At 44.8% G+C, this 23,693-nt stretch overlaps 1 protein-coding gene across 3 annotated transcripts; it reads left to right on the forward strand.

Moving 5' to 3' along the window:
• Positions 1–1,867: 1,867 nt before the first annotated feature.
• Positions 1,868–22,863, forward strand: LOC115931654 (zinc finger protein 845). 3 transcript variants are annotated; one of them, XM_031004624.3, is made up of 5 exons: positions 1,869–1,929; positions 9,092–9,193; positions 9,504–9,585; positions 13,800–13,926; positions 19,134–22,863. In XM_031004624.3, the coding sequence occupies exons 3-5, from the start codon at positions 9,571–9,573 to the stop codon at positions 21,902–21,904; spliced, it is 2,913 nt and encodes a 970-aa protein (XP_030860484.2). In that variant the 5' UTR covers positions 1,869–1,929; positions 9,092–9,193; positions 9,504–9,570; the 3' UTR covers positions 21,905–22,863. The 3 variants fall into 3 exon arrangements, with proteins under 3 accessions (XP_055226380.1, XP_030860484.2, XP_055226382.1); XM_055370405.2 differs by lacking the exon at positions 9,092–9,193 and having other exon boundaries at positions 1,868–1,929; XM_055370407.2 differs by lacking the exons at positions 1,869–1,929; positions 9,092–9,193 and having other exon boundaries at positions 9,518–9,585; positions 19,134–21,899; positions 22,067–22,863.
• The last annotated feature ends 830 nt before the right edge of the window (positions 22,864–23,693 follow it).

Genomic DNA, 23,693 nt, shown 5'->3' on the forward strand with positions numbered 1-23,693 from the left:
CAGCACTTTGGGAGGCCGAGGCGGGTGGATCACGAGGTCAGGGGTTCGAGACCAGCCTGATCAATATGGTGAAACCCCGTCTCTACTAAAAATACAAAAAAAATAGTTGGGCATGGTGGCGGGCGCCTATAGTCCCAGCTACTCAGGAGGCTGAGGCAGGAGAATTGCTTGAACCCGGGAGGCGGAGGTTGCAGTGAGCCGAGATCGCGCCACTGCACTCCAGCCTGGGCGACAGAGCAAGACTCTGTCTCAAAAAAAAAAAAAATAAAAAAACCCACTAGCAAGATGTATTCCTTACTGCTCACTCATGAGTCACGGTTATAAGATGTTTACGGTTAAGGAAAGCAGCTTATTGATACCTGCAAGGACAAACTCCTACAGAAAGACAATGTCCAGAAGACCCAATATCTCATGACAGCGTATTCTTTTAAGATAGCAGGCTGGGGTTGAACTCCTGACCTCCAGTGATCCGCCCGCCTCGGCCTTCCAAAGTGGTGGGATTACAGGCGTGAGCCACCGCACCTGGCCTGAAGTGGTATTTTTTAGAAACCACGTAATCCTTTTTTCAGCTTAATAACCCATAGATGTATTTCTGAAGGACTTGGGGTCTCTCTTTGAAAGGCAAAGAACAAGGGAGACAGTACCTGTATCTCGGTAGGAAATTAACTATTTCAAACATCAAATAATTCCAATGTAAATGTATGGATCTTTAAATAATTCTGAGCCTTGAAAGGAATGTGGTCATGCAAGCTGAGTCCAGTGGTATGCAGGCGCAACTTCTAAGAGTTTTCCTGGCCAGACGCGGTGGCTAACGCCTGTAATCCCAACACTTCGGGAGGCCAAAGCAGGTGGATCACTTGACGTCAGGAGTTCGAATCCAGCCTGGCCAACGTGGTGAAACCCAGTCTCTACTAAAAATACAAAACAATTAGCCAGGCTTGGTGGCGCGCGTCTGTAATCCCAGCTAGTTGGGAGGCTGAGGCAAGAGAACTACTTTAACCCGGGAGGTGAAGGTTGCAGTGAGCCGAGATCTCGCCACTGCACTCCAGCCTGGGTGACAGAGAAATACTCTGTCTCAAAAAAGAAAAGAAAAGAAAAGAAAAATGTAAATATAAAAATGAAAGTAATAGATCTCTTCCACAAATGTGCTGGGACAACTAACTGGATATCCACGTGAAAATGAATAATGTTGGATCCCTATCTCACAAAATCAAAAATTTTATTTAAAGAAATTTTAAAAAAGGAGAGAGAGAGAGACGAGGAAGGGAGCGCTGCCGGAGGAGGTGTTACTTTGTCGCCCAGGCTAACTTGGACCCCCCGGCTCAGCGATCCTCCTGCCACTGCTTCCTGAGTAGCTGGGACCTCAGGCTTTTCGCCCCGCGCCCGCATCTCTGCTGTGTTTAAGCAGCAGATGGTGACCTCACTCCTCCCTGGCCTGAGCACTCCGTCCCGCATCCCAGGGGGAGGCCCTAGGGAAGTCTCTGAAGCTGAGGACAGGGTGGACTCTCCTTTCCCAGTGAATGGAGAATAGGAAGGGAGAGGATTTCTATTCTGTTCTGTGGGCCGTCAGCATGAAATCGTATGTTCCGCCCAGGCAGGGCTTTGCATTTCACATTCTAGTTTGCATCCCCGTTTCAGACAATTCCAGGGCTTTTGAATCATGCCTCAGCCTTCCTGTCCGGTCTCGCCTCCAAAGCTCGAAAACAAGAGGCGCTGGGAGCGAAGTTGAGAGACGAACCGGTCCCGCCCCGGCCCCGCCTTCTGCCAATTCTAAAGGGGAAGGTCTCTCCGCCTCGCGCCCCGCCCCTACCTCGCTCAGGCCCCGCCCACCTCCTCGCGGGTCCCTCCCAGGCCTGGCTTCTGTCCTGCGCGCGCAGATTCGCGCAAACCCGGAAGCGGATCGCATGGAGTGATGGTCCCACCGCAGCGGTGAGTTTTGCTCTGTGTTGTGTTAAGTCTGCGCTTCCCAAGTCCCCGGCGCTTCTGTACCTGGGACGTGGGGTCCACATAGACCTGGAAATTCTCACCCGTCTTCCTTCACCTAGAGCAAATTTAGACGTCCTCGTGAGAGTCCAGGGGTCGCTTCCTTTTGGGTTTAAAGTCGCCCTGAGGATGGTCCCTTCCCGGGTCTTTCTGCTATAGGGCAATGTATACACTTCCCATCGCGTAGTTTCCCTGCTCAAAACCTTTTTCTGACTCCTCCCGACCCGCACTTTTTAAAGTCCTTACCGCGAGGCGGATTCCCGCCCTTGGCGCCTCCCAGTCTTGTCTTAAGGCGCCGTCGCCCCCCACCTCTCTCCTCGTTCCAGGCCCTTATGCTCCCCAGGTCTCCCCACCGCAGTCACCGCTTACCCTGAGCCCGCGTTGGGGAGGTGCCCGGGGCTGTCCTATGACACCGGGTGTTCTTGCCTGCCCTGCACCAGCCCCTGGAAAATGCGCTCCTCCGGGATGCAGGCGTCTTACTCCAAAGCCCTCCTGTGATTGTGTTGGCCAAAGGGATCAGGAGACTGAGAGAGAGAGCAGTAGAAAACCTGAGACAGAGAAAAGAAGAATGAGAAAGACAATAACAGATGGCAAAGTAGAGGATGGGTGAGGGATTTGCCAAGAGAGAGCAAAAATGAAAAACAAAACAAAACAAAACAAAAAACAGCAGGAGGAGCAGATCCCAGGGAAAAAGAAAAGAAAACAAGAGCTAGAGAGAGAAGGGGAGAATGAGAGATATGTACAGAATTAGGGAGGGAAGCACAGTAATGAAGAAAGAGGGGCTGGGCGCAGTGGCTCATGCCTGTAATCCCAGCACTTTAGGAGACTGAGGCAGAGGGATTGCTTGAGTCCAGGAGTTCAAGACCGGCCTGGGCAAAATAGTGAGACCCACCCCCATCTCTGTCAAAAAAAAAAAAAAAAAATTTAACCGGGCGTGATGGTGCACACCTGTAATCCCAGCTGCTCTGGAGGCTGAGGCAGGAGGATCACTTGAGCCCAGGAGGTCCAGGCTGCAGTGAGCAGAGATCATGCCACTGCACTCCAGCCTGGACAACAGAGCAGAGCCTGTCTCAAAAGATTAAAAGGGGTTGGGGACTTTGGGTTCAGATGAGTGGGTGAGTTCATTGGATATGATTAGTTGTGACATGTTGACTTCTGTGTATATAATCTAATAACTTAAAACTTGTTTAAATTATACAGATGAGATTGAGAATTTTAAAATTCGTATCTATAAGACACATACATTCTGTAAATCTTGGCATTAGAGGTCAGCTTCCGCTTGGAATCACTATTCAGCCAGAGGGTAGTGACTTAATTCAATTGTGAGAGCCTCTCTTCCCTCTTCCCATGGTGAGGTAGGAAATGGGGCAGTGAAGTGGGAGAAAAAAATCACTTTCTGTTATTATGTAATAATTTTAATTTAATTAATTAATTTATATTTTGAGACAGGGTCTGGCACTGTCACCCAGGCTGGGGTGCAGTGGTGTGATCTCCTCTAACTGCAGCCTCGACCTCCTAGGCTCAAGCGATCCTCCTACCTCAGCCTCCTGAGTAGCTGGGACCACAGGCGTGAGCCACCAAGTCCGGCTAGGTTTTGTATTTTTTTTTTGTAGAAATGGGGTTTCACTGTTTCCCAGGCTGGTCTCAATTCTGGCCTCAAAGGATCGTTCTGCCTTGGCCTCCCAAATTACTGGGATTACAGGTGGAATTACAGAGAGGAGCCACCGTGCCTGGCCTACATAGTCGTTTTTTGTTTTTTGTTTTTGTTTTTGTTTTTGTTTTTGTTTTTTGAAATGGAATCTCACTCTTGTCCAGGGTGGATGGAGTGCAATGGCACAATCTCAGCTCACTGCAATTTCCGCTTCCCAGGTTCAGACTGATTCTACTGCCTCAGCCTCCTGAGTAGCTGGGATTACAGGCATGAGCCACTGCATCCAGCTAATTTTGTGTTTTTAGTAGAGATGGGGTTTCTCCATGTTGGTCAGGCTGGTCTCAAACTCCCAACCTCAGATGATCCACCCGCCTTGGCCCCCCAAATGCTGGGATTACAGGCATGAGCCACCACGCCCGGCCCATAGTACTTTTTAAAAGGGACATCAGGGCGTGGTGGCTCATGCCTGTAATCCCAGCACTTTGGGAGGCGGAGGCGGGTGGATCACAAGGATCACAAGGTCAGGAGTTCAAGACCAGCCTGACCAACATGGTGAAATCCCATTGCTCCTAAAAATTCAAAAATTAGTTGGGCATGGTGGCATGCACCTCTAATTCCAGCTACTTAGGAGGCTGAGGCAGGAGAATCACTTGAACCCAGGAGGCAGAGGTTGCAGTGAGCCAAGATTGCGCCACTGCATTCCATCCTGGGCGAGAGTGAGACTCCATCTCAAAAAAAAAAAAAAAAAAGGAACATCAAAGCTGGGCGTGGTGGCTCATGCCTGTAATCCCAGCACTTTGGGAGCCAATCACCTAAGGTCAGTAGTTTGAGACCATTCTGGCCAACATGGTGAAACCCCGTGTCTAGTAAAAATACTAAAAAAGTAAGCTGGGCGTGGTGGCGTGCATCTGTAGTTCCAGCTGCTCGGGAGGCTGAGGCATGAGAATCACATGAACTTGGGAGGGAGAGGTTGCAGTGAACCGAAATGGTACCACTGCACTGCAGCCTGGGGGGCAGAGCGAGGCTTCATCTCAAAAAAACAAAGAAACACCACCACCAAAAAATGAAAGCAAAAGGGACATCAAAAGTGCTTTTGTTCTCGTTGTGTAACATATTTTCTTTTTTTTCTTTCTGGTTCCTCTTCCTTCCTTTCTTTCTTTTTTATTTTTTTTGCAGTTTTACTTTGAGATAAATCTTAGTTTTAAATTTTTCTTTTTTAATGCATAATCACTTCTGAAAGATGCATTTGCAGCATCCTATAACCAGCTCACATCATTCAGTTATTTTCCCGTTGACATCTGAATTTGTTCGATTTTTTAAAAAACAATTTCCAAATAGTTTCTGTTTGAAATTAGTTGCGTCCGGTTCAGATCGAGGTCTGCATGCTTTCTAGTCTTTATTATTTATTGGAAACCTTTGACATCAAAACGTAGTTTAACCAGTTAGCCTGTTTTTCCGTTTTCTTTCCTTATGTCATTGTTAAAATCTTGAGCTGTGAGCTATTAAGTGCATGTTTCCCTCAAGGCCTTCTGGTCCATGTGGACAAATGTTGAAAGCCCAACTCCTCACTGTGGCTCCACAGCCCTGTGTCCAGGGCCCCTGCCAGTGTGCCACCTCCTCCTGGGAGCTTGCCCTCATCGCATGACTGTCTCTGCCCCAGTCATATTTGCTTTTCTCTTTTCCCAAACACTAAAACCCTTCCTGTCTCAGGTTGCTGTCCCTGCTCTTACCCTGTGTCCCTAAATGATCACGGCCCTGTGCCTTTCTTCTCCTTCAGGTCTAGGCTCAGAGATGTCTCCCGTGCCCTCCCACCCCCATCTGGAGTTCCCTATGCCCGTCAGTCTCTATCACGTTACTCAGATTTTATTATCTCTGCATCAGTCACATCAGAAACACTCTTTTTATTTTATTTTATTTTTTTTAGGCAGAGTCTCACTCTGTCGTCCAGGCTGTGAGTGTAGTCTCGTGACCTTCTCTCCCTGCAACCTCTGTCTTCTAGGTTCAGGCAATTCTTCTGCCTCACCCTTGCAAGCAGCTGAAATTAAATGTGTGTGCCACCACAGCCGGCTAATTTTTGTATTTTAATTTTAATTTAATTTTACTTTTGAGTTTCAATCTGTCTCCCAGGCTGGAGTGCAGTGGCGTAATCATGGTTCACTGCAACCTCCTCCTCCCGGGTTAAAGTGATTCTTCTGCCTCAGCCTCCTGAGTAGCTGGGATTACAGAGTCGCACCAAGCCCAGCTACTTTTTGTATTTTTAGTAGAGATGGAGTTTCACCATCTTGGTCAGGCTGGTCTCGAACTCCAGACCTCAAGTAATCCACCTGCCTTGGCCTCCCAGAATGCTAGGGTTACAGGCATGAGCCACCGCGCCCGCCCCAATTTTTGTATTTTTAGTAGAGACAGGGTTTCACCTTGTTGGCCAGGCTTATCTCAAGCTCATGACCTCAGGTGATCCGTCTGCCTAGGCCTACCCGTGTGCTGGAATTACAGGCAAGAGCCACAGTGCTCGCCCAGAGATGCCTTTCTGCATGGATTATTTTGAGTGTTTTGTGTCTCCCTTCTTTGGAGGATGCACAGTTCTCATCTTGGCCACAGGACAACTGCAGCACCTACTCTGGGGTTGTGGTTCAGATGCTGAGGCGTCCTCAGGGAAGACTCAGGGCCTGGGGCAAGTGCAAGGATGGTCCCATATTTCTTCTGGAAATTTCAACTCTAATTGATCTGAAATTCCTGTGGCTATTTATTTCAGTCAAAATAAGAGGAGAAGGCCTCACTAGGGTCAGAAAAGCCTTACAGACCAGACCCTGTGTCCTCAGGCAGTGCCGAGGCATCCCCATTTTTGTCATCTGTGTCACTGCCTCACTCCAGCTCCCGGGTCTCCGTGCTCTGCACATCACCAGGACCCAGTTTGGCCATTATGGGCAGGGGCTTTGCCACCAGTAGGTGATGCGCTCAGAGTGAAGGGTCCTGGATTCCCTTCAGGAAGGGTGGGGAGAAGGTCAGGGACCTGAGGGGCATGAAGGACACACTCCTACACAACTAGTTCTGTTCTGGAGGAGCTGGAGGCTCCATGACTTCAGGAAAGATTCTTCCAAGGATCAGAGTGCAAACAGCACAGTGAACTGCAGCCCGAGGGCCACCTCCTCCTGCCAGGCCAGTGGCGATGACACTCTACTGGCTTTTCCTTGCCTGTCACAACACGTGAGCACGCGCACACACACACACACACACACACACACACTCCCACACACACAGTCACAAGGCAGCTGGGGAGTCGAAGGTCAAGATGCTATAATGTAAATGTGTGGCCGTGTGTGGTGGCTCACGCCTGTAGTCCTACAGCTTTGGGAGGCTAAGGCAGGCAGATGATGAAGTCAGGAGTTCGAGACCAGCCTGGCCAACATAGTGAAATCCCATCTCTACTAAAAAAAAAAAGAAAGAAAAAAAAATGAGCCAGGCATGGTGGTGCACATCTGCAATCCCAGCTACTCGGGAAACTGAAGCAGGACAATGGCTTGAACCCGGGATGCAGAGGTTGCAGTGAGCCAAGATCGCGCCATTGCACTACAGCATGGTGACAGAGCAAGACTCCATCTCTAAATAAATAAATAAATGTGCTATAATGTAAATGTGGAGCACAGATATTTTTTCCACAGAGAGGGGCCACTGGTTCCTGGGAAGGGAGTTTGAGGGTTATAGCCCTGGTCATGGCCAGAAGACTTAGGAACTGGAGGAAGGAAACGCTGTATTTATCCTCACAGGATGCCCCTGTGAACAGATGGGCTGATCTATTGGAGTGACATTTAGAAAAAGGGGTTTTTCTCTCCACCCAGCACACACCGTCACCCACCCTATGCACAGTCCTCCCTTTCCCATTGTCTTCTCTAGAATGTCAAGTTGATGCTTCCCCAGGTGGGCGTCTGAGGGAGGGGAGTGGTTTCTCTGCCTGTCCTTGATCCCCTCCCTCAAGTCTTCCACCTTCCTGTCCACTGTTCTGTTCTGACGCTCATTGCCTGCAATTCTATCAGTTTGCACCATCCCAAGACCCAACTAAGACCCAAGGATTTGAGTCTGGGAATATTTAAGCCAATGTCATTGCCAAGTCAGAAGTCTTAGACCCCAGGAATTTTTCTTCATTGAGAGTCTGGGCACCAGGAAGCCTCTCCTCTTTCTGCAGAGTTTAGGTCAACCAGGACCCTGGCACACATGAGACCCCAGAGGGGACGTACTAGTATCACTCAGTCATTCTCATTCATTCACTCATTCAGTAGCTATGGAGCTATAGTATATGCCAGGGGACACAAATAGAGGTGCTGTCTGTGCCAGGGATCAAAATGTTAAACCAACAGACTATCCTTCCCTGCTTTATCCAGGTTATTTTTCATTTTTTATTTATTTGAGGTGGAGTCTCACTCTGACACCAGGCTGAAGTGCAGTGGTGCAATCTTGGCTCACTGCAACCTCCACCCTCTGGGTTCAAACGATTCTCGTGCGTCAGCCTCCCAAGTAGCTGGGGCTACAGGCACACGCCACCATGCCTGGCTAATTATTTGTTTATTTATTTTGAGACAGAGTTTTGCTCTTGTGTCCCAGGCTGGAGTGCAGTGCCGTGATCTCGGCTCACTGCAACCTCTGCCTCTGGAGTTTTAAGCGATTCTCATGCCTCAGCCTCCTGAGCAGCAGCGATTACAGGCGTGTGCTACCATGCCCAGCTAATTTTTGTATTTTTGGTAGAGACAGGGTTTCACCATGTTGGTCAGGCTGGTGTTGAACTCCTGACCTCGTGATATGCCTGCCTCAGCCTCCCAAAGTGTTGGGATTACAGGCATGAGTCACTGCACCTGGCCTCATTTTTGTATTTTTAGTAGAGATGGGGTTTCACCATGTTGGCCAGGCTGGTTTCGAACTTCTGACGTCAAGTGATCTGTCCGCTTTGGCCTCCCAACGTGCTGGGATTGCAGGTGTGAGCCACTGTGCCCAGCCTCATCTCGTGGCTTTAAACTTTACCCCCATGGCCCCATGGCCACTGCAGACCTCTCCCCTGAACGCTACAGTCCTGTGTCCAGTTGACTCCTTAACTCTCTGCTGGGAGGATGAACAGGCATCTCCACCTTCATGTGTCCGAAGGTGACTTCCCGAACTTCCGTAAACGCATTCCCCCATGCTCCTGCCCTTCTCAGATGAGGGTGACCTTGTGCCTCCTAGGATATCGCTAAAATCTCAGCATGCTTTTAAAATGTAAAGGATAATTACATATTTGGAAGGGTTTTAATTTGTAATATAAAGAAAAAATTACATGTTTACTCACAATGGGTGAAGAAATTCCTCATTTTAAAAATTCTTTGGAGGTGTGGGAGAAAAATGTTAGAAGACCTCGTCCCTGCCTGATCTGCCCTCCCAGGACCTCTCTGACCTCATCTCCTGCCTGTGTCCTCCTCCCTCCCTCTGCTCCAGCCATGCAGGCGTCTTTCCTGTTCCTGGGCCGAGGTTGCTCCTGCCTCAAGGCGTTCATGTGGGCTGACCCTCTGCTGGAACTCGCTGGCCCCTCAGCTGCAGGTGCAAACACCCCTCCTTCCCCAGGTCTCTGTTCTGATATCACTTTCTCAGTGGGGACTTCTGTGACCCACCTCCCATTTCACACTCCAGCTACACCCTCACCCCCGCCTCTGGTCCATATTGGCTGCTCTGCATGCTTCTTTTTGTTTTTTTCACCTTCCACTGCCTGTAGGAGTTTATCGTCCCTGGTACAGTGGGCAGCAGAGGGGACCATATTTCCTCAGGGTGAGGTCTCCTTTGTATGTTTCATTGTGTTAACGGAGGGGGTGTGTTGATTCTGAGCAATAAACAACATATTTTTAACATTCAGGATTGACTTCTAAAGACTCTTGGTACGTGAGGAAGAAACCCAGAAGAGGAAAGCAAAGGAGTCAGGGATGGCTCTTTCTCAGGTGAGATGATATGTTGGGTGGATTGTTCTGTCTCCTTCCTCTCAGAAATCCTGGGCCTTGGAGTTTGGAATCTTCTCTGAGTCTGAAGCATCCTGCCTGACAGGTTTGCTCTCACTCACCCATGCCTTCCCTCCGTCCCTCTCATCTCGCTTAGATTCCATCTCTTGTGACACAGTGACATCAACTTGGGAAGAGGCTGCACTGGGCATGGTCCTGGGAAGGGCTCACACCCAGACATGGATGGAGATGGGATGAGGGCCCCATGGTGTCAGTGCTGTTGGGCAGCAGGGATTGTTCAGGGGCCACATCTGGATGCACTGTCAGCTCTCTGTGGACCAGGATTAGAGCAGCTGCCACTGGAAGTCATGTATTCATGTGCACAAAGTAGGTGGTAAATTCTAGAAAAGGAGACCAATAAGGGGAAATGTTTTCTGCCTGATTTTATGCTACATTTTTAGGTAATGGAGTGAGTTACTGTGTTTCTGACTCCAAATATCTTACTAATTAGAATGGAAAGTTCATACACAGACATGAATGATAGAAGATGTTTTATTCCATCTTTATTTTAAGAATAGGAAATCAACCTGAATAATAGCAGGAGATTCATTCAACCATTCGTAGCACATTAAGCTCGTGGAGACTGTGGGGTTACTGTGGAGAGGCTTGTGAAACAGGTGTTTTCAGGAAAAATGGTTACAATTTTTCTCAAATATGGGAGCAGTACTTCATTTTTATCCTAGAGGATGGTGCCATATTCTCATTCCACCTATTATTATTTTTATATTATTATTATTATATTTTAAATATACAAAGTCTTGCTCTGTTGCCCAGGCTGAAGTGCAGTGGCATGATCTTGGCTCACGGCAACCTCCACCTCCCGGGTTCAAGAGATTCTCCTGCCTCAGCCTCCCAAGTATCTGGGATTATAGGCACGCACCACCACACCCAGATAATTTAGTTGCATTTTTATCAGTGACGGGCTATCACCATGTTGGCCAGGCTGGTCTCAAACTTCTGACCTAAGGTGATCTGCCTGCCTCAGCCTCCCAGAGTGCTGGGATTACAGGCACGAGCCGTGCCCAGCCCCACCAATTATTATTAAATATATATTTTTATATGTAAACATCACATGATATATATATTTGTTTTCTGGTAAAACTCCAAGGAAAGCTGCAGCTTGGACCCATTACCATAAAGCATCTCTTTTCCCTGTCACGTCCTCCACCCTCCTTCCAGCCTCACTGTGGAGCCGCTACCGTCAGTTCTGTGCCATGGGTCAGAGCAAGTCTCGCGCGTCTGTATTTCTGCATCGTTATGAGACTGTAGAAAAAATTCTGCGGTAAATTTAAAAAATATATATTTATGGTTTTACTTTAGGTTTGGGGCTCCATGTTCAGGTTTGTTACATAGGTAAACTAGGGTCATCGGGGTTTGTTGTACAGATTATTTCATCACTCTGGTATTAATCCCCGTATCCAATAGTTATTTATTTATTTATTTATTTATTTGAGACTGAGTTTTGCTCTTGTTGCCCACGCTGGAGTATAATGGCATGATCTCGGCTCACTGCAACCACTGCCTCCCAGGTTCAGGCGATTCTCCTGCCTCAGCCTCCCGAGTAGGTGACATTACAGGTGCCTGCCACCACTCCTGGCTAGTTTTTGTATTCTTACTAGAGACAGGGTTTCACCATGTTGGCCAGGCTGGTCTTGAACTCCTGACCTCAGGTTTTCCACCCACCTTGGCCTCCCAAAGTGCTGGGATTACAAGCGTGATCCACCGCGCCCAGCCCCCAATAGTTATTTTTTTCTAGTCTTCTCCTTCCTCCCACCCTCCACCCTCAAGTAGACCCCAATGTCTGTTGTTTTCTTCTTTGTGTCCCAGTAAATATTTTACTTTGATATTTGATCCTACTGGTTGTGAAAATTTACATGTTGTCATGTTAGTTAACATGGCTAGCTTGCCCTTTGACATCTGCATTGGAAATTGACTGGATGACATGTGTGTTCTTTGCAATTTTTCCCTATATAAAGAGTGCCATAGTGGCTGCTTCTGTGCACACCTGCGTTACTACAGATATCTGAAGATTCCTCCAGGTCAGACAGTTGAAAGGGTGATTGCTTCTTCTAGGATAGGGCATTCCCTGTTTTCTTAGATCTGACAAGATTCCCCCCTGCCCCCACCTGCCAATGTATCCTCTTCTACCAAGATGTGATTCTTCTTAAGTTAAACAAAACTTGCCACTTTTTATATTTTTAAAACCTTTCTATATATGCACACCCATATACACAAGTATATACACACATATGCATATACACACATATATACACACATGTATATACTTTGAACATCTTTTATTTTTTGAATATCTGGGGGAAATGACAATCCTTTGTATTAACATCTAGTTTTTTGTGAGTCTGTGTAGGGTTTATTATTTTGTGGACATATGTATATATAAAATGGATTTTCATACTTTGAGTAATCTAGTTTTCATGTATTTTCTTTTATTTTGAGACTGGATCTCACTGTATTGCCAAGGCTGGAGTACAGTAGCGCGATCTTAGTTCACTGCAACCTCCACCCTCAGGCTCAAACGATCCTTCTACCTCAGGCTCCCAAGTAGCTGCAACCACAGGTGCGTGCCACCATGCCCGGCTAATTTTTTTTTTTTTTTTTGAGATGGAGTCTCTGTTACCCAGGCTGGAGTGCAATGGTGAGATTTAGGATCACTGCAACCTCTGCCTCCTGGGATCAAGCAATTCTGCGACAGCCTCCTGGGTAACTGGGATAACAGGCATGTGCCACTGTGCCAGGCTGGATTTTAGTTTCTGATCCTGATCTTTCACTGCGGACGTTGTCATCTCTGAAGACATCACTCATACCCTGTCTCATCTAGATACTGAATGTCACTTGCATTGTCAATAAAAGTTTCTGGGCCAGGCACGGTGGATCACGCCTGTAATCCTAGCACTTTGAGAGGCTGAGGCAGGCAGATCATGAAGTCAGGAGTTTGAGACCAACCTGGCCAATATGGTGAAACCCCGTTTCTACTAAAAATACAAAAATTAGCTAAGAATAGTGGTGCGTGCCAGGAATCCCAGCTACTCAGGAGACTGAGGCAGGAGAATCACTTGATCCTGGGAGGTGGAGGTTGCAGTGAACTGAGATGGCACCTTTGCATTCCAGCCTGGGTGACAGAGCGAGACTCTGTCTCAAAAAGAAAAAAAAAGTTTCTAACATTTCTATAACGAGAACCCTACATTGATTTTTATTTTATTTTATTTTATTTTATTTTTGTTATTTTATGTTACGTTTTATGTTATGTTATGTTATGTTATGTTATGTTATTTTGGGATGGAGTTTCACTCTTGTTGCCCAGGCTGGAGTGTAATGGCGCAATCTCAGCTCACCACAACCTCCGCCTCCCTGCTTCAAGCAATTCTCCTTCCTCAGCCTCCCAGGTAGCTGGGATTACAGGCATGCGCCACAACGCCTGGATGATTTTTGTATTTTTTCTTTTTTAGTAGAAACGGGATTTCTCCATGTTGGTCAGGCAAGTCTTGAACTCCCGACTTCAGGTGATCTGCCTGCCTCAGCCTCCCAAAATGCTGAAATTATAAGCATGAGGCACTGTGCCCGGCTCCTGCATTGATTTCTTCTGTGTGTATTTTTAGTATTATCCACAAACATCAGAAATTCATACTGAGAGGGTATTGTGACCTCTTCAAAAGGTATAATAAGGCCGGGTGTGGTGGCTCATGCCTGTAATCTCAGCACTTTGTGAGGCCGAGGCAGGTGGATCACGAGGTCAGGAGTTCGAGATGAGCCTGACCAACATGGTGAAACTCCGTCTCTACTAAAAATAGAAAAATTAGCCAGGTGTGGTGGCACCAGCCTGTAATTCCAGCTACTCATGAGGCTGAGGCAAGAGAATTGCTTGAACCTGGGAGGCAGAGGTTGCTGTGAGCCGAGATCGTGCCACTGCACTCCAGCCTGGGTGACAGAGCGAGACTCCGTCTCAAAAAGAAAAAAAAAAAAAGAAGTGTAATAAAACACAACTCAGAAGACATCATGTGGTGAAAAATCCCTTACTTGGATTTGTCAGAACATTCACTACAATTAAATCCATGCTTTCCCCTCTCTCCTCTTCTCATTTTCTGTAAAGATAAGAACTCCTCCCATAACCATTTCCTTAAAATGTGTTTTCATTTCAGGGTCTATTGACATTCAGGGATGTGGCCATAGAATTCTCTCAGGAAGAGTGGAAGTGCCTGGACCCTGCTCAGAGGACTCTATACAGGGACGTGATGCTGGAGAATTATAGGAACCTAGTCTCCCTGGGTGAGGATAACTTCCTTCCAGAAATGGGGATGTGCCCTTGCGTATCTTTGTATTTTCTCTTGTTTTTAGATACAATGTCTTGCTCTTCCACCCAGGGTGGAGTGAAATGGTGTGATCATGGCTCACTGCAATCTTGAATTCCTGGGCTCATGTGATTGTCCCACCTCAGCCTCCCCCAGTAGCTGGTACAGGTGCATGCCACTATGCCGGGCTACTTTTTTAGTGTTTTTTTCTTTTTTTTTTTTTTTGTAGTTGTTGTTTTTGTTTTTGTTTACAGACAAGGTCTTCCTGTGTTGTTGAAGCTGGTCTTGGTCTCCTGGGCTCAAGAGATCCTCCTTGGCCTCCTGAGTAGCTGGGATTACAGGCGCCAACCCCCATACCTAATTATTGGTTTTTATTTTTTAAATTGTAGCATATGTGTGTCCTTAGGGCTTATATGAGTTTTCTTTGGACAACATGTAGTTGGTTCCTGTTGATTGAGCCAGTCTTTGCCTTCTGAGTGCAGAGTTAAATATTTACATTTGAAGTATTACTGATGGAGAAGACCTTACCGTTGTGATTTTGTTTCATATTATCTGTATCTCTTGTAGGTTTTTTTGGTTATTCATTTCTCATTTATTACTTTTTATTACTTTTTGTGTTTAATTGCTTTTCTGTGTAGACATGCTTTGACTCCCTTCTTACTGACTTTTGTTTATGATGGAGTCTCACTCTGTCGCCAAGGCAGCAGTGCCGTGTGTGATCTTGGCTCACCACAGCGGGCTTCGCCTCTCGTGCTCAAAAAATTCTCGTGCCCCAGTGGCTCATGCCTGTAATCCCAGCACTTTGGGAGGCCGAGGCAGGCAAATCACCTGAGGTCAGGAGTTCAAAACCAGCCTGGCTAGCATAGCGAAATTCTGTCTCTACTAAAAATACAAAAATTAGCCAGACACGATGGTGGGTGCCTGTAATCTCAGTTACTCAGGAGGCTGATGCAGGAGAGTTGCTTGAACCTGGGAGGCGGAGGTTGCAGTGAACCAAGATCATGCCACTGCACTAGAGTCTGAGAGACAGAGCGACACTCTGTCTCAAAAAAATATTTTCATCACCTGCGAAAACTATTCTTTCTCCACTAGAACTCTTTGTTCTTTATGTTAGAATTATTTCTGTGTGTGTTGCATTTTCAATATCACGTACAGTGTTTTCTCATGCTGTTTTCCTCTAAATAATAGGAAAGTTGTGTTATGAAGAAAAGGTACACTTATACAAGTTTCTGTGTCTATCCTTTTATTTGCTTATTTATTTATTTATTTATTTATTTGACGAAGTTTTCTTCTGTCGCCCAGGCTGGAGTGCAATGGCACAATCTCAGGTCACTGCAACCTCCGACTTCTGGGTTTAAGTGATTCTCCTGCCTCAGTTTTCCGAGTAGCTGGGATTACAGGCATGTGCCACCATGCCTGGCTAATTTTGTATTTTTAGTAGAGACAGGGTTTCTCCTTGTTGGTCAGACTGGTCTCGAACTTCTGCCCTCAGGTGGTGATCCACCTGCCTCGGCCTCTTAAAGTGCTGGGATTACAGGTGTGAACCGCCGCACCCAGCCTATCTGTCTTTTTATTTACCTTTACTGGAGAACTTTTTGTATATTTGTGGGTTGGAGTTACTCTTTAGACTTCTTTCATTTCTTTCTTTCTTTTTTTTTTTTTTTTTTTTGAGAAGCAGTCTGTCTGTTGCCCAGGCTGGAGTGCAGTGGCGTAATCTTGGCTAACTCCAACCTCTGCCTCCCAGGTTCAAGTGATTCTCCTGCCTCAGTCTCCCAAGCAGCTGGGACTACAGGCACGTGCCACCACACCTGGCTGTTTTTTTTTTTTTTTCTGTAGAGGTGGGGTTTCACTGTGTTAGCCAGAAAGGTGCTGAAAGGATGGTGCTGATCTCCTGATCTTGTGATCCTCCTCCCTCAGCCTCCCAAAGTGCTGAGATTACAGGCATGAACCACCGTGCCCAGCCAGCCTCAAAGTTTTAAAAACATGTTATTGTTATTAGATTGGCTTCAAGTATTGCAATAGTACAGTCTCTAAACTCCCTTTGTTTAATAAGATTTGTCAGCCTTCGGTGATGTTGATGATGAGATGCTCCTGTTCCTGTCTCAGTCATTTCACTGTCCTCTCAGAAATAGCTTAGACTGGCCAGCCGAGGTGGCTCACACCTCTAATCCCAGCAGTTTGGGAGGCAGAGGTGAGTGGATCACTTGAAGTCAGGAGTTTGAAACCAGTCTGGCCAACATGGTGAAACATCAAATCTACTAAATACAAAAAATTGGCCAAGTGACCCCACAGACTCACGCCTGTAATCCCAGTTCTTTGGGATGCTGAGACGGGCGGATCATCTGAGTTAAGGAGTTTGAGGCCACCCTGGCCAACATGGTGAAACCCCGTCTCCACTAAAAATACGAAAATTAGCTGGGCATGGTGGCGGGCACCTGTTATCCCAAGTACTCGGGAGGCTGAGGCAGGAGAATCACTTGAACCTGGGAGGTGGAGGTTGCAGTGAGCCGACATTGTGCCACTTCACTCCATCGCGGGTGACAGAGTGAGACTCCGGGCTGAGGTGGGAGAATCTCTTCAGGCAGGAGAATCATGCCACTACACTCCAGCCTGGGTGATAGAGCGTGACTCAATCTCAAAAACAAACAAAAAAGGTAGTAGCTTAAACTGGGAGGCTTACGGCACAGACATTTATTTCTCATGAGTTTGGAAAGTGGGAAATCCAAGAGCAAGGTGCCAGCCAAATTGGTTCCTGGTGAGAGCATTCTTCATGGGTTAGCCCAGCCATCTTCCTGCTGTGTCCTGACATGGGGGAAAGAGGAACAGGAAACAAGCTCTTTAATATCTGTTTTTATAAAAGCACTAGTCCTAGTCATGAGTAGTCAACACCTTCCATGACCAAATTCTCTCAAAGGCCCCATCTGCAGGAACATCCTATTGGAGAATAAGAACTTTGAACCTGGCTTTTGGCCAATAAGAACATTCAGACCAGGGAGCCTGCATCATCTTGTTAATGTTTTTATTGTGCAATTTGTTAAATACAATGTTATCTCTGATCTCAGTTTATACATTTTCCCAGTACACATTCTGTGTTTTATATTAGTGCATAGTGAACTAGATAACTAAGGCCAATGCATATGTATGGAATTGCTGTATTGTCTGGCTGTTTCATAAATGTAGTTGTGATATCGTAGTTGCACCTTCTGACATTGTTAGTCAATTCTTTTTTTTTTTTTGAGACGGAGTCTCACCCTGTCACCCAGGCTGGAGTGCAGTGATGCCATCTCGTCTCACTACAGCCTCTGCCTCCTGGGTTCAAATGATTCTCCTGCCTCAGCCTCCCGAGTAGTTGGGATTACAGGCTCCCGCCACCATGCCCAACTAATTTTTTTTGTATTTTTAGTAGAGTTAGGGTTTCACCATATTGGCCAGGCTGCTCTTGAACTCCTGACCTCGTATCCACCTGCCTCGGACTCCCAAAGTGCTGGGATTACAGGCATGAGCCACAGCACCCAGCCGTTAGTCACTTCTTATTCCTTATAATGCTGTGTATTTTTTTGACCTCATACATCGGAAGGTAATGATCTTAACATGTATTTCAGTTCTTATATTGTATGCTGCTGGTAAGTAGAAATTGTGGCTTTTTTTCTGTTTTTTGTTTTTGTTTTTGTTTGGAGACAGAGTGGCGCGATCTCGGCTCACTGCAAGCTCCACCTCCTGGGTTGATGCCATTCTCCTGCCTCAGCCTCCTGAGTAGCTGGGACTACTGCCACCCGCCACACACCCGGCTAATTTTTTTTTTTTTATTTTTAGTAGAGATGGGGTTTCACCTTGTTAGCTAGGATGGTCTCGATCTCCTGACCTCATGATCTGCCCGCCTCAGCCTCCCAAAGTGTTGGGATTACAGGCGTGAACCACCGTGCCCGGCTGTGGCTTTTTTCTTAGTAGGAAATTGTTTAGAATTCTGCAGGCTGTATAAATGTATTTATTATTTGCTTGCTGATTTTATGGGTTATGTTATTTTACTAATTAATTTTTATGATTTTACATAAGGCTTTTTGGTATGTGGTATGCAATATAATTGACACAGTCCACTCATTAATGTCACAAAGTGCTGCCCGGCACTATGGCTCACACCTATAATCCCAGGAGTTTGGGAGGCTCAGGCGGCTAAATTGCTGGAGTCCAAAGTTCGAGGCCAGCCTGTCCAACATGGTGAAACCCCATCTCTACTAAAAATACAAAAATTGGCCAAGCATGGTGATGCATGCCTTTAATCCCAGCTACTCAGGAGGCTGAGGCAGGAGAATGGCTTGGACCCAGCAGGCGGAGGTTACAGTGAGACAAGATTGGGCCATTGCACTCCAGCCTGTTGTGACGGAGCGAGACTTCATCTCAAAAATATAAAAATACAAACAATTTCTTAAAATGTCACAACTTGCCTTTTCTGCATGAATATAAGTAATTTTATAACAGTTATTCAGAAAAATATTGTATTAACTTTTTAATTTTTTTTTCGAGATGGACTCTCACTTTGTCACCCAGGCTGAAGTACAGTGGTGCAATCTCAGCTCACTGCAACCTCTGCCTCTTGGGCTCAAGCAATTCTAGTGCCTCAGCCTCCTGAGTAGCTGGGACTACAGGCATGGGCCACCATGCCTTGCTTAATTTTGTAATGTTTTCTTATCTTCTCAGTGCTATGATTGTTTGACGATACAGAATTTCCATTGATTTTGGTTATCCTTACATGAGCTTGTTGTGGATTATTTACCAATATAGTATATTGTGTGGTCTTTTAGCATTTATTTGTATATAGCAAATATGCTGTAAATATGAAGAATATATGCTTTTCTCCTCATTGATGTGACAGTGATATGTTTTTTGCAAAGTCTTATACACTTTAGGGTCACAGTGGAAAAATACTCCTTACTTTAGGCTTATATACATTTGTGCGCTGTCAGCGTTTTGACATGATATTGGAAATAGGCTTCCATAGAAATGATTTCAAGTACATGTAATCGCCCTTTATTTATTGAAGAATCTTACCCTTTTGCGTTCCTAAACTTTCAAGATAATGTTTGGGAAGTTTAAAATAAGTATTGTTTTTAGTGTCACATTTACACATTTCAGTTTTATTTACCATCTGTACTTAAGTGGAAACCTATTGGTGTTTATATTTTCTAGATATCTCTTCCAAATGCATGATGAAGGAGGTCTCATCAACAGCACAAGGCAATACAGAAGTGATCCACACAGGGACATTGCAGAGACATGAACATCATCACATTGGAGATTTTTGCTTCCAGGAAATGGAGAAAGATATTCATGATTTTGAGTTTCAGTGGAAAGAAGATGAAAGAAATAGCCATGAAGCACCCATGACAGAAATCAAACAGTTGACGGGTAGTACAAACCGACACGATCAAAGGCATGCTGGAAACAAGCCTATTAAAGATCAGCTTGGATCAAGCTTTCATTCGCATCTGCCTGAACTCCACATGTTTCAGACCGAAGGGAAAATTGGTAATCAAGTTGAGAAGTCTATCAACAATGCTTCCTCGGTTTCAACATCCCAAAGAATTTCTTGTAGGCCTAAAACCCACATTTCTAATAACTATGGGAATAATTTCCTGAATTCTTCATTACTCACACAAAAGCAGGAAGTACACATGAGAGAAAAATCTTTCCAATGTAATGAGAGTGGCAAAGCCTTTAATTATAGCTCAGTCTTAAGGAAACATCAGATAATCCATTTAAGAGCGAAACAATATAAATGTGATGTGTGTGGCAAGGTCTTTAATCAAAAGCGATACCTTACATGTCATCGTAGATGTCACACTGGCAAGAAACCTTACAAGTGTAATGATTGTGGCAAGACCTTCAGTCAGGAGTTAACCCTTACATGCCATCATAGACTTCATACTGGAGAGAAACATTACAAGTGCAGTGAGTGTGGCAAGACCTTCAGTCGAAATTCAGCCCTTGTAATTCATAAGGCAATTCATACTGGAGAGAAATCTTACAAGTGTAATGAATGTGGCAAGACCTTCAGTCAAACATCATACCTTGTATACCATCGTAGACTTCATACTGGAGAGAAACCTTACAAATGTGAAGAATGTGACAAAGCTTTCAGTTTCAAATCAAACCTTGAAAGACATAGGAAAATTCATACTGGAGAGAAACCTTACAAGTGTAATGAATGCAGCAGGACCTTTAGTCGGAAGTCATCCCTTACACGCCATCGTAGACTTCATACTGGAGAGAAACCTTATAAGTGTAATGATTGTGGCAAGACCTTCAGTCAGATGTCATCCCTTGTATACCATCGTAGACTTCATACTGGAGAGAAACCTTACAAATGTGAAGAATGTGGTGAAGCTTTCAGTTTCAAATCGAACCTTGAAAGACATAGGAGAATTCATACTGGAGAGAAACCTTACAAGTGTAATGAATGTGGCAAGACCTTCAGTCAGACATCATCCCTTGTATACCATCGTAGACTTCATACTGGAGAGAAACCTTACAAATGTGAAGAGTGTGATGAAGCTTTCAGTTTCAAATCAAACCTTGAAAGACATAGGATAATTCATACTGGAGAGAAACTTTACAAGTGTAATGAATGTGGCAAGACCTTTAGTCGGAAGTCATCCCTTACACGCCATCGTAGACTTCATACTGGAGAGAAACCTTACCAGTGTAATGAGTGTGGCAAAGCCTTTCGTGGGCAGTCAGCACTTATTTACCATCAAGCAATCCACGGTATAGGGAAACTTTACAAATGTAATGATTGTCACCAAGTCTTTAGTAATGCTACAACCATTGCAAATCATTGGAGAATCCATAATGAAGAGAGATCGTACAAGTGTAATAGATGTGGCAAATTTTTCAGACATCGTTCATACCTTGCAGTTCATTGGCGAACTCATAGCGGAGAGAAACCTTACAAATGTGAAGAATGTGATGAAGCTTTCAGTTTCAAATCAAACCTTCAAAGACATAGGAGAATTCATACTGGAGAGAAACCTTACAGGTGTAATGAATGTGGCAAGACCTTTAGTCGGAAGTCATACCTTACATGCCATCGTAGACTTCATACTGGAGAGAAACCTTACAAGTGTAATGAGTGTGGCAAGACCTTCGGTCGAAATTCAGCCCTTATAATTCACAAGGCAATTCATACTGGAGAGAAACCTTACAAGTGTAATGAGTGTGGCAAGGCCTTCAGTCAGAAGTCATCCCTTACATGCCATCATAGACTTCATACTGGAGAGAAACCTTACAAATGTGAAGAATGTGACAAAGTTTTCAGTCGCAAATCAAGCCTTGAAAAACACAGGAGAATTCATACTGGAGAGAAACCATACAAATGTAAGGTTTGTGACAAAGCTTTTGGGCGTGATTCACACCTGGCACAACATACTAGAATTCACACTGGAGAGAAACCTTACAAGTGTAATGAATGTGGCAAGAACTTCCGTCACAATTCAGCCCTTGTAATTCATAAGGCAATTCATAGTGGAGAGAAACCTTACAAGTGTAATGAGTGTGGCAAGACCTTCCGTCACAATTCAGCCCTTGAAATTCATAAGGCAATTCATACTGGAGAAAAACCTTACAAGTGTAGTGAATGTGGCAAGGTTTTTAATCGAAAAGCAAACCTTTCACGTCATCATAGACTTCATACTGGAGAGAAACCTTACAAGTGTAATAAATGTGGTAAGGTTTTTAATCAACAAGCACACCTTGCATGTCATCATAGAATTCATACTGGAGAGAAACCTTACAAGTGTAATGAGTGTGGCAAAACCTTCCGTCACAATTCAGTCCTTGTAATTCATAAGACAATTCATACTGGAGAGAAACCTTACAAGTGTAATGAATGTGGCAAGGTTTTTAATCGAAAAGCAAAACTTGCACGTCATCATAGAATTCATACTGGAAAGAAACATTAGAAATGTGAAGAATGTGACAAAGTTTACAGTTGTAAATCAAGTCTTGAAAGACAGGAGAATTCATACTGGAGAGAAAGCTTACAAATGTAAGCGTTTGTGACAAGAATCTTGGGCGTGATTCACACCTGGCCCAACAAACTAGAAGTCACACTGGAGAGAAACCTTACAAGTGTACTGAGTGTGGCAAAGCCTTTAGTGGGCAGTCAGCACTTATTCACCATCAGGCAATCCATGGTATAGGGAAACTTTACTAATGTAATGATTATCACAAAATCTTCAGTAACACTACAACCATTTCGATCATTGGAGAATCCATAATGAAGAGAGATTTTGAAAGTGTAATAAATGTGGCAGATTTTTCAGACATTGTTCATACCTTGCAGTTCATCGGTGAACTCATGCTGGAGAGAAACCTTACAAATGTCATGATTGTGGCAAGGTCTTCAGTCTAGCTTCATCTTATGCAAAACAGGAGAATTCATACAGGAGACAAACTTCACAAGTCTGATGATTGCAGCAACGCCTTTACTTCACGTTCACACCTAATTAGACATCAGAGAATCCATACTGGACAGAAATCTTACAAATGTCATCAGTGTGGCAAGGTCTTCAGTCTGAGATCACCCCTTGAGGAACATCAGAAAATTCATTTTTGAGATGACTGTTCCAAATGCAATGAGTATGGCAAACCATCAAGCATTAATTGGCATTAGAGTCAATTCAGCATTGACTTGAGTTTGAATTGACTTAACATTGAGTTCAAGCATTAATTGACATTAGTGTTTATGTTAAGAAGATTGGGCCAGGCGGGGTGGCTCACGCCTGTAATCCCAGCACTTTGGGAGGCCAAGACCAATAGATCACTTGAGGTCAGGAGTTTGAGACCAGACTGGCCAACAGACATGAGTCACTTTTCCCACCCTGTATTTTGTTTCTTTAATAAAAAACTGTTGCGGGTTTTTATGGGTATGTGTTGAATCTAAATCACATTTGTTTGTATAATCATTCAACAATATTAAGACTTCCAATCCATCAATATGGGTTGTATGTCTATTTAGTTTTTTTGATCAATGTAGATTTCAAGGTACAAGCTTCTCACCTCCTTAATTCAGTTTATTTGTAAGTATTAAGTTTCATAGCAAATTGAAGTGTGTTCATAAGTTTCTTTAAACATTATTTATTGTTAATGTAAGGAAATTCAACTAATTTTGGGTGCTGATTTTGTATTCTGCAGATACACTGAGTGGGTTTATTAGTATCAGTAAAATCTTGGTTGATTCTTTGTGATTTTCTTTCTTTCTTTTTTTTTTTTGAGACAGTCTCGCTCTGTTACCCAGGCTCTTTTCTTTTTTTTTTTTTTGAGAAGGAGTCTCACTCTTGTCACTTGGACTGGAGTACAATGGCACGATCTTGGCTCATTGCAACCTCTGCCTTTCGGGTTCAAGTGATTCTCCTGCCTCAGCCTACCGACTAGCTGAGATTACAGGTACCTGCCACCATGTCCGTATAATTTTTTTGTATTTTCAGTAGAGACGGGGTTTCACCATGTTGACCAGGTTTTTCTTGAACTCCTGACTTCAGGTGATCCGCCCCCGTCAGCTTCCCAAAGTGCTGGGATTACGGGTGTGAGCCACCGCACCCAGCCAGTGATTTTCTATATGGAATGTCATATCATCTACAAAGAAATAATTTTTTTTTTTTTTGAGACAATGTCTCTCTCTGTCGCCAGGCTAGAGTGCCGTGGAATGATCTTTGCTCACCGCAACCTCTATCTCCCACGTCCAAGCAA

This window comes from Gorilla gorilla, chromosome 20 (genome assembly GCF_029281585.2).
Source record: "Gorilla gorilla gorilla isolate KB3781 chromosome 20, NHGRI_mGorGor1-v2.1_pri, whole genome shotgun sequence".
NCBI classification, from domain to species: Eukaryota; Metazoa; Chordata; class Mammalia; order Primates; family Hominidae; genus Gorilla; species Gorilla gorilla.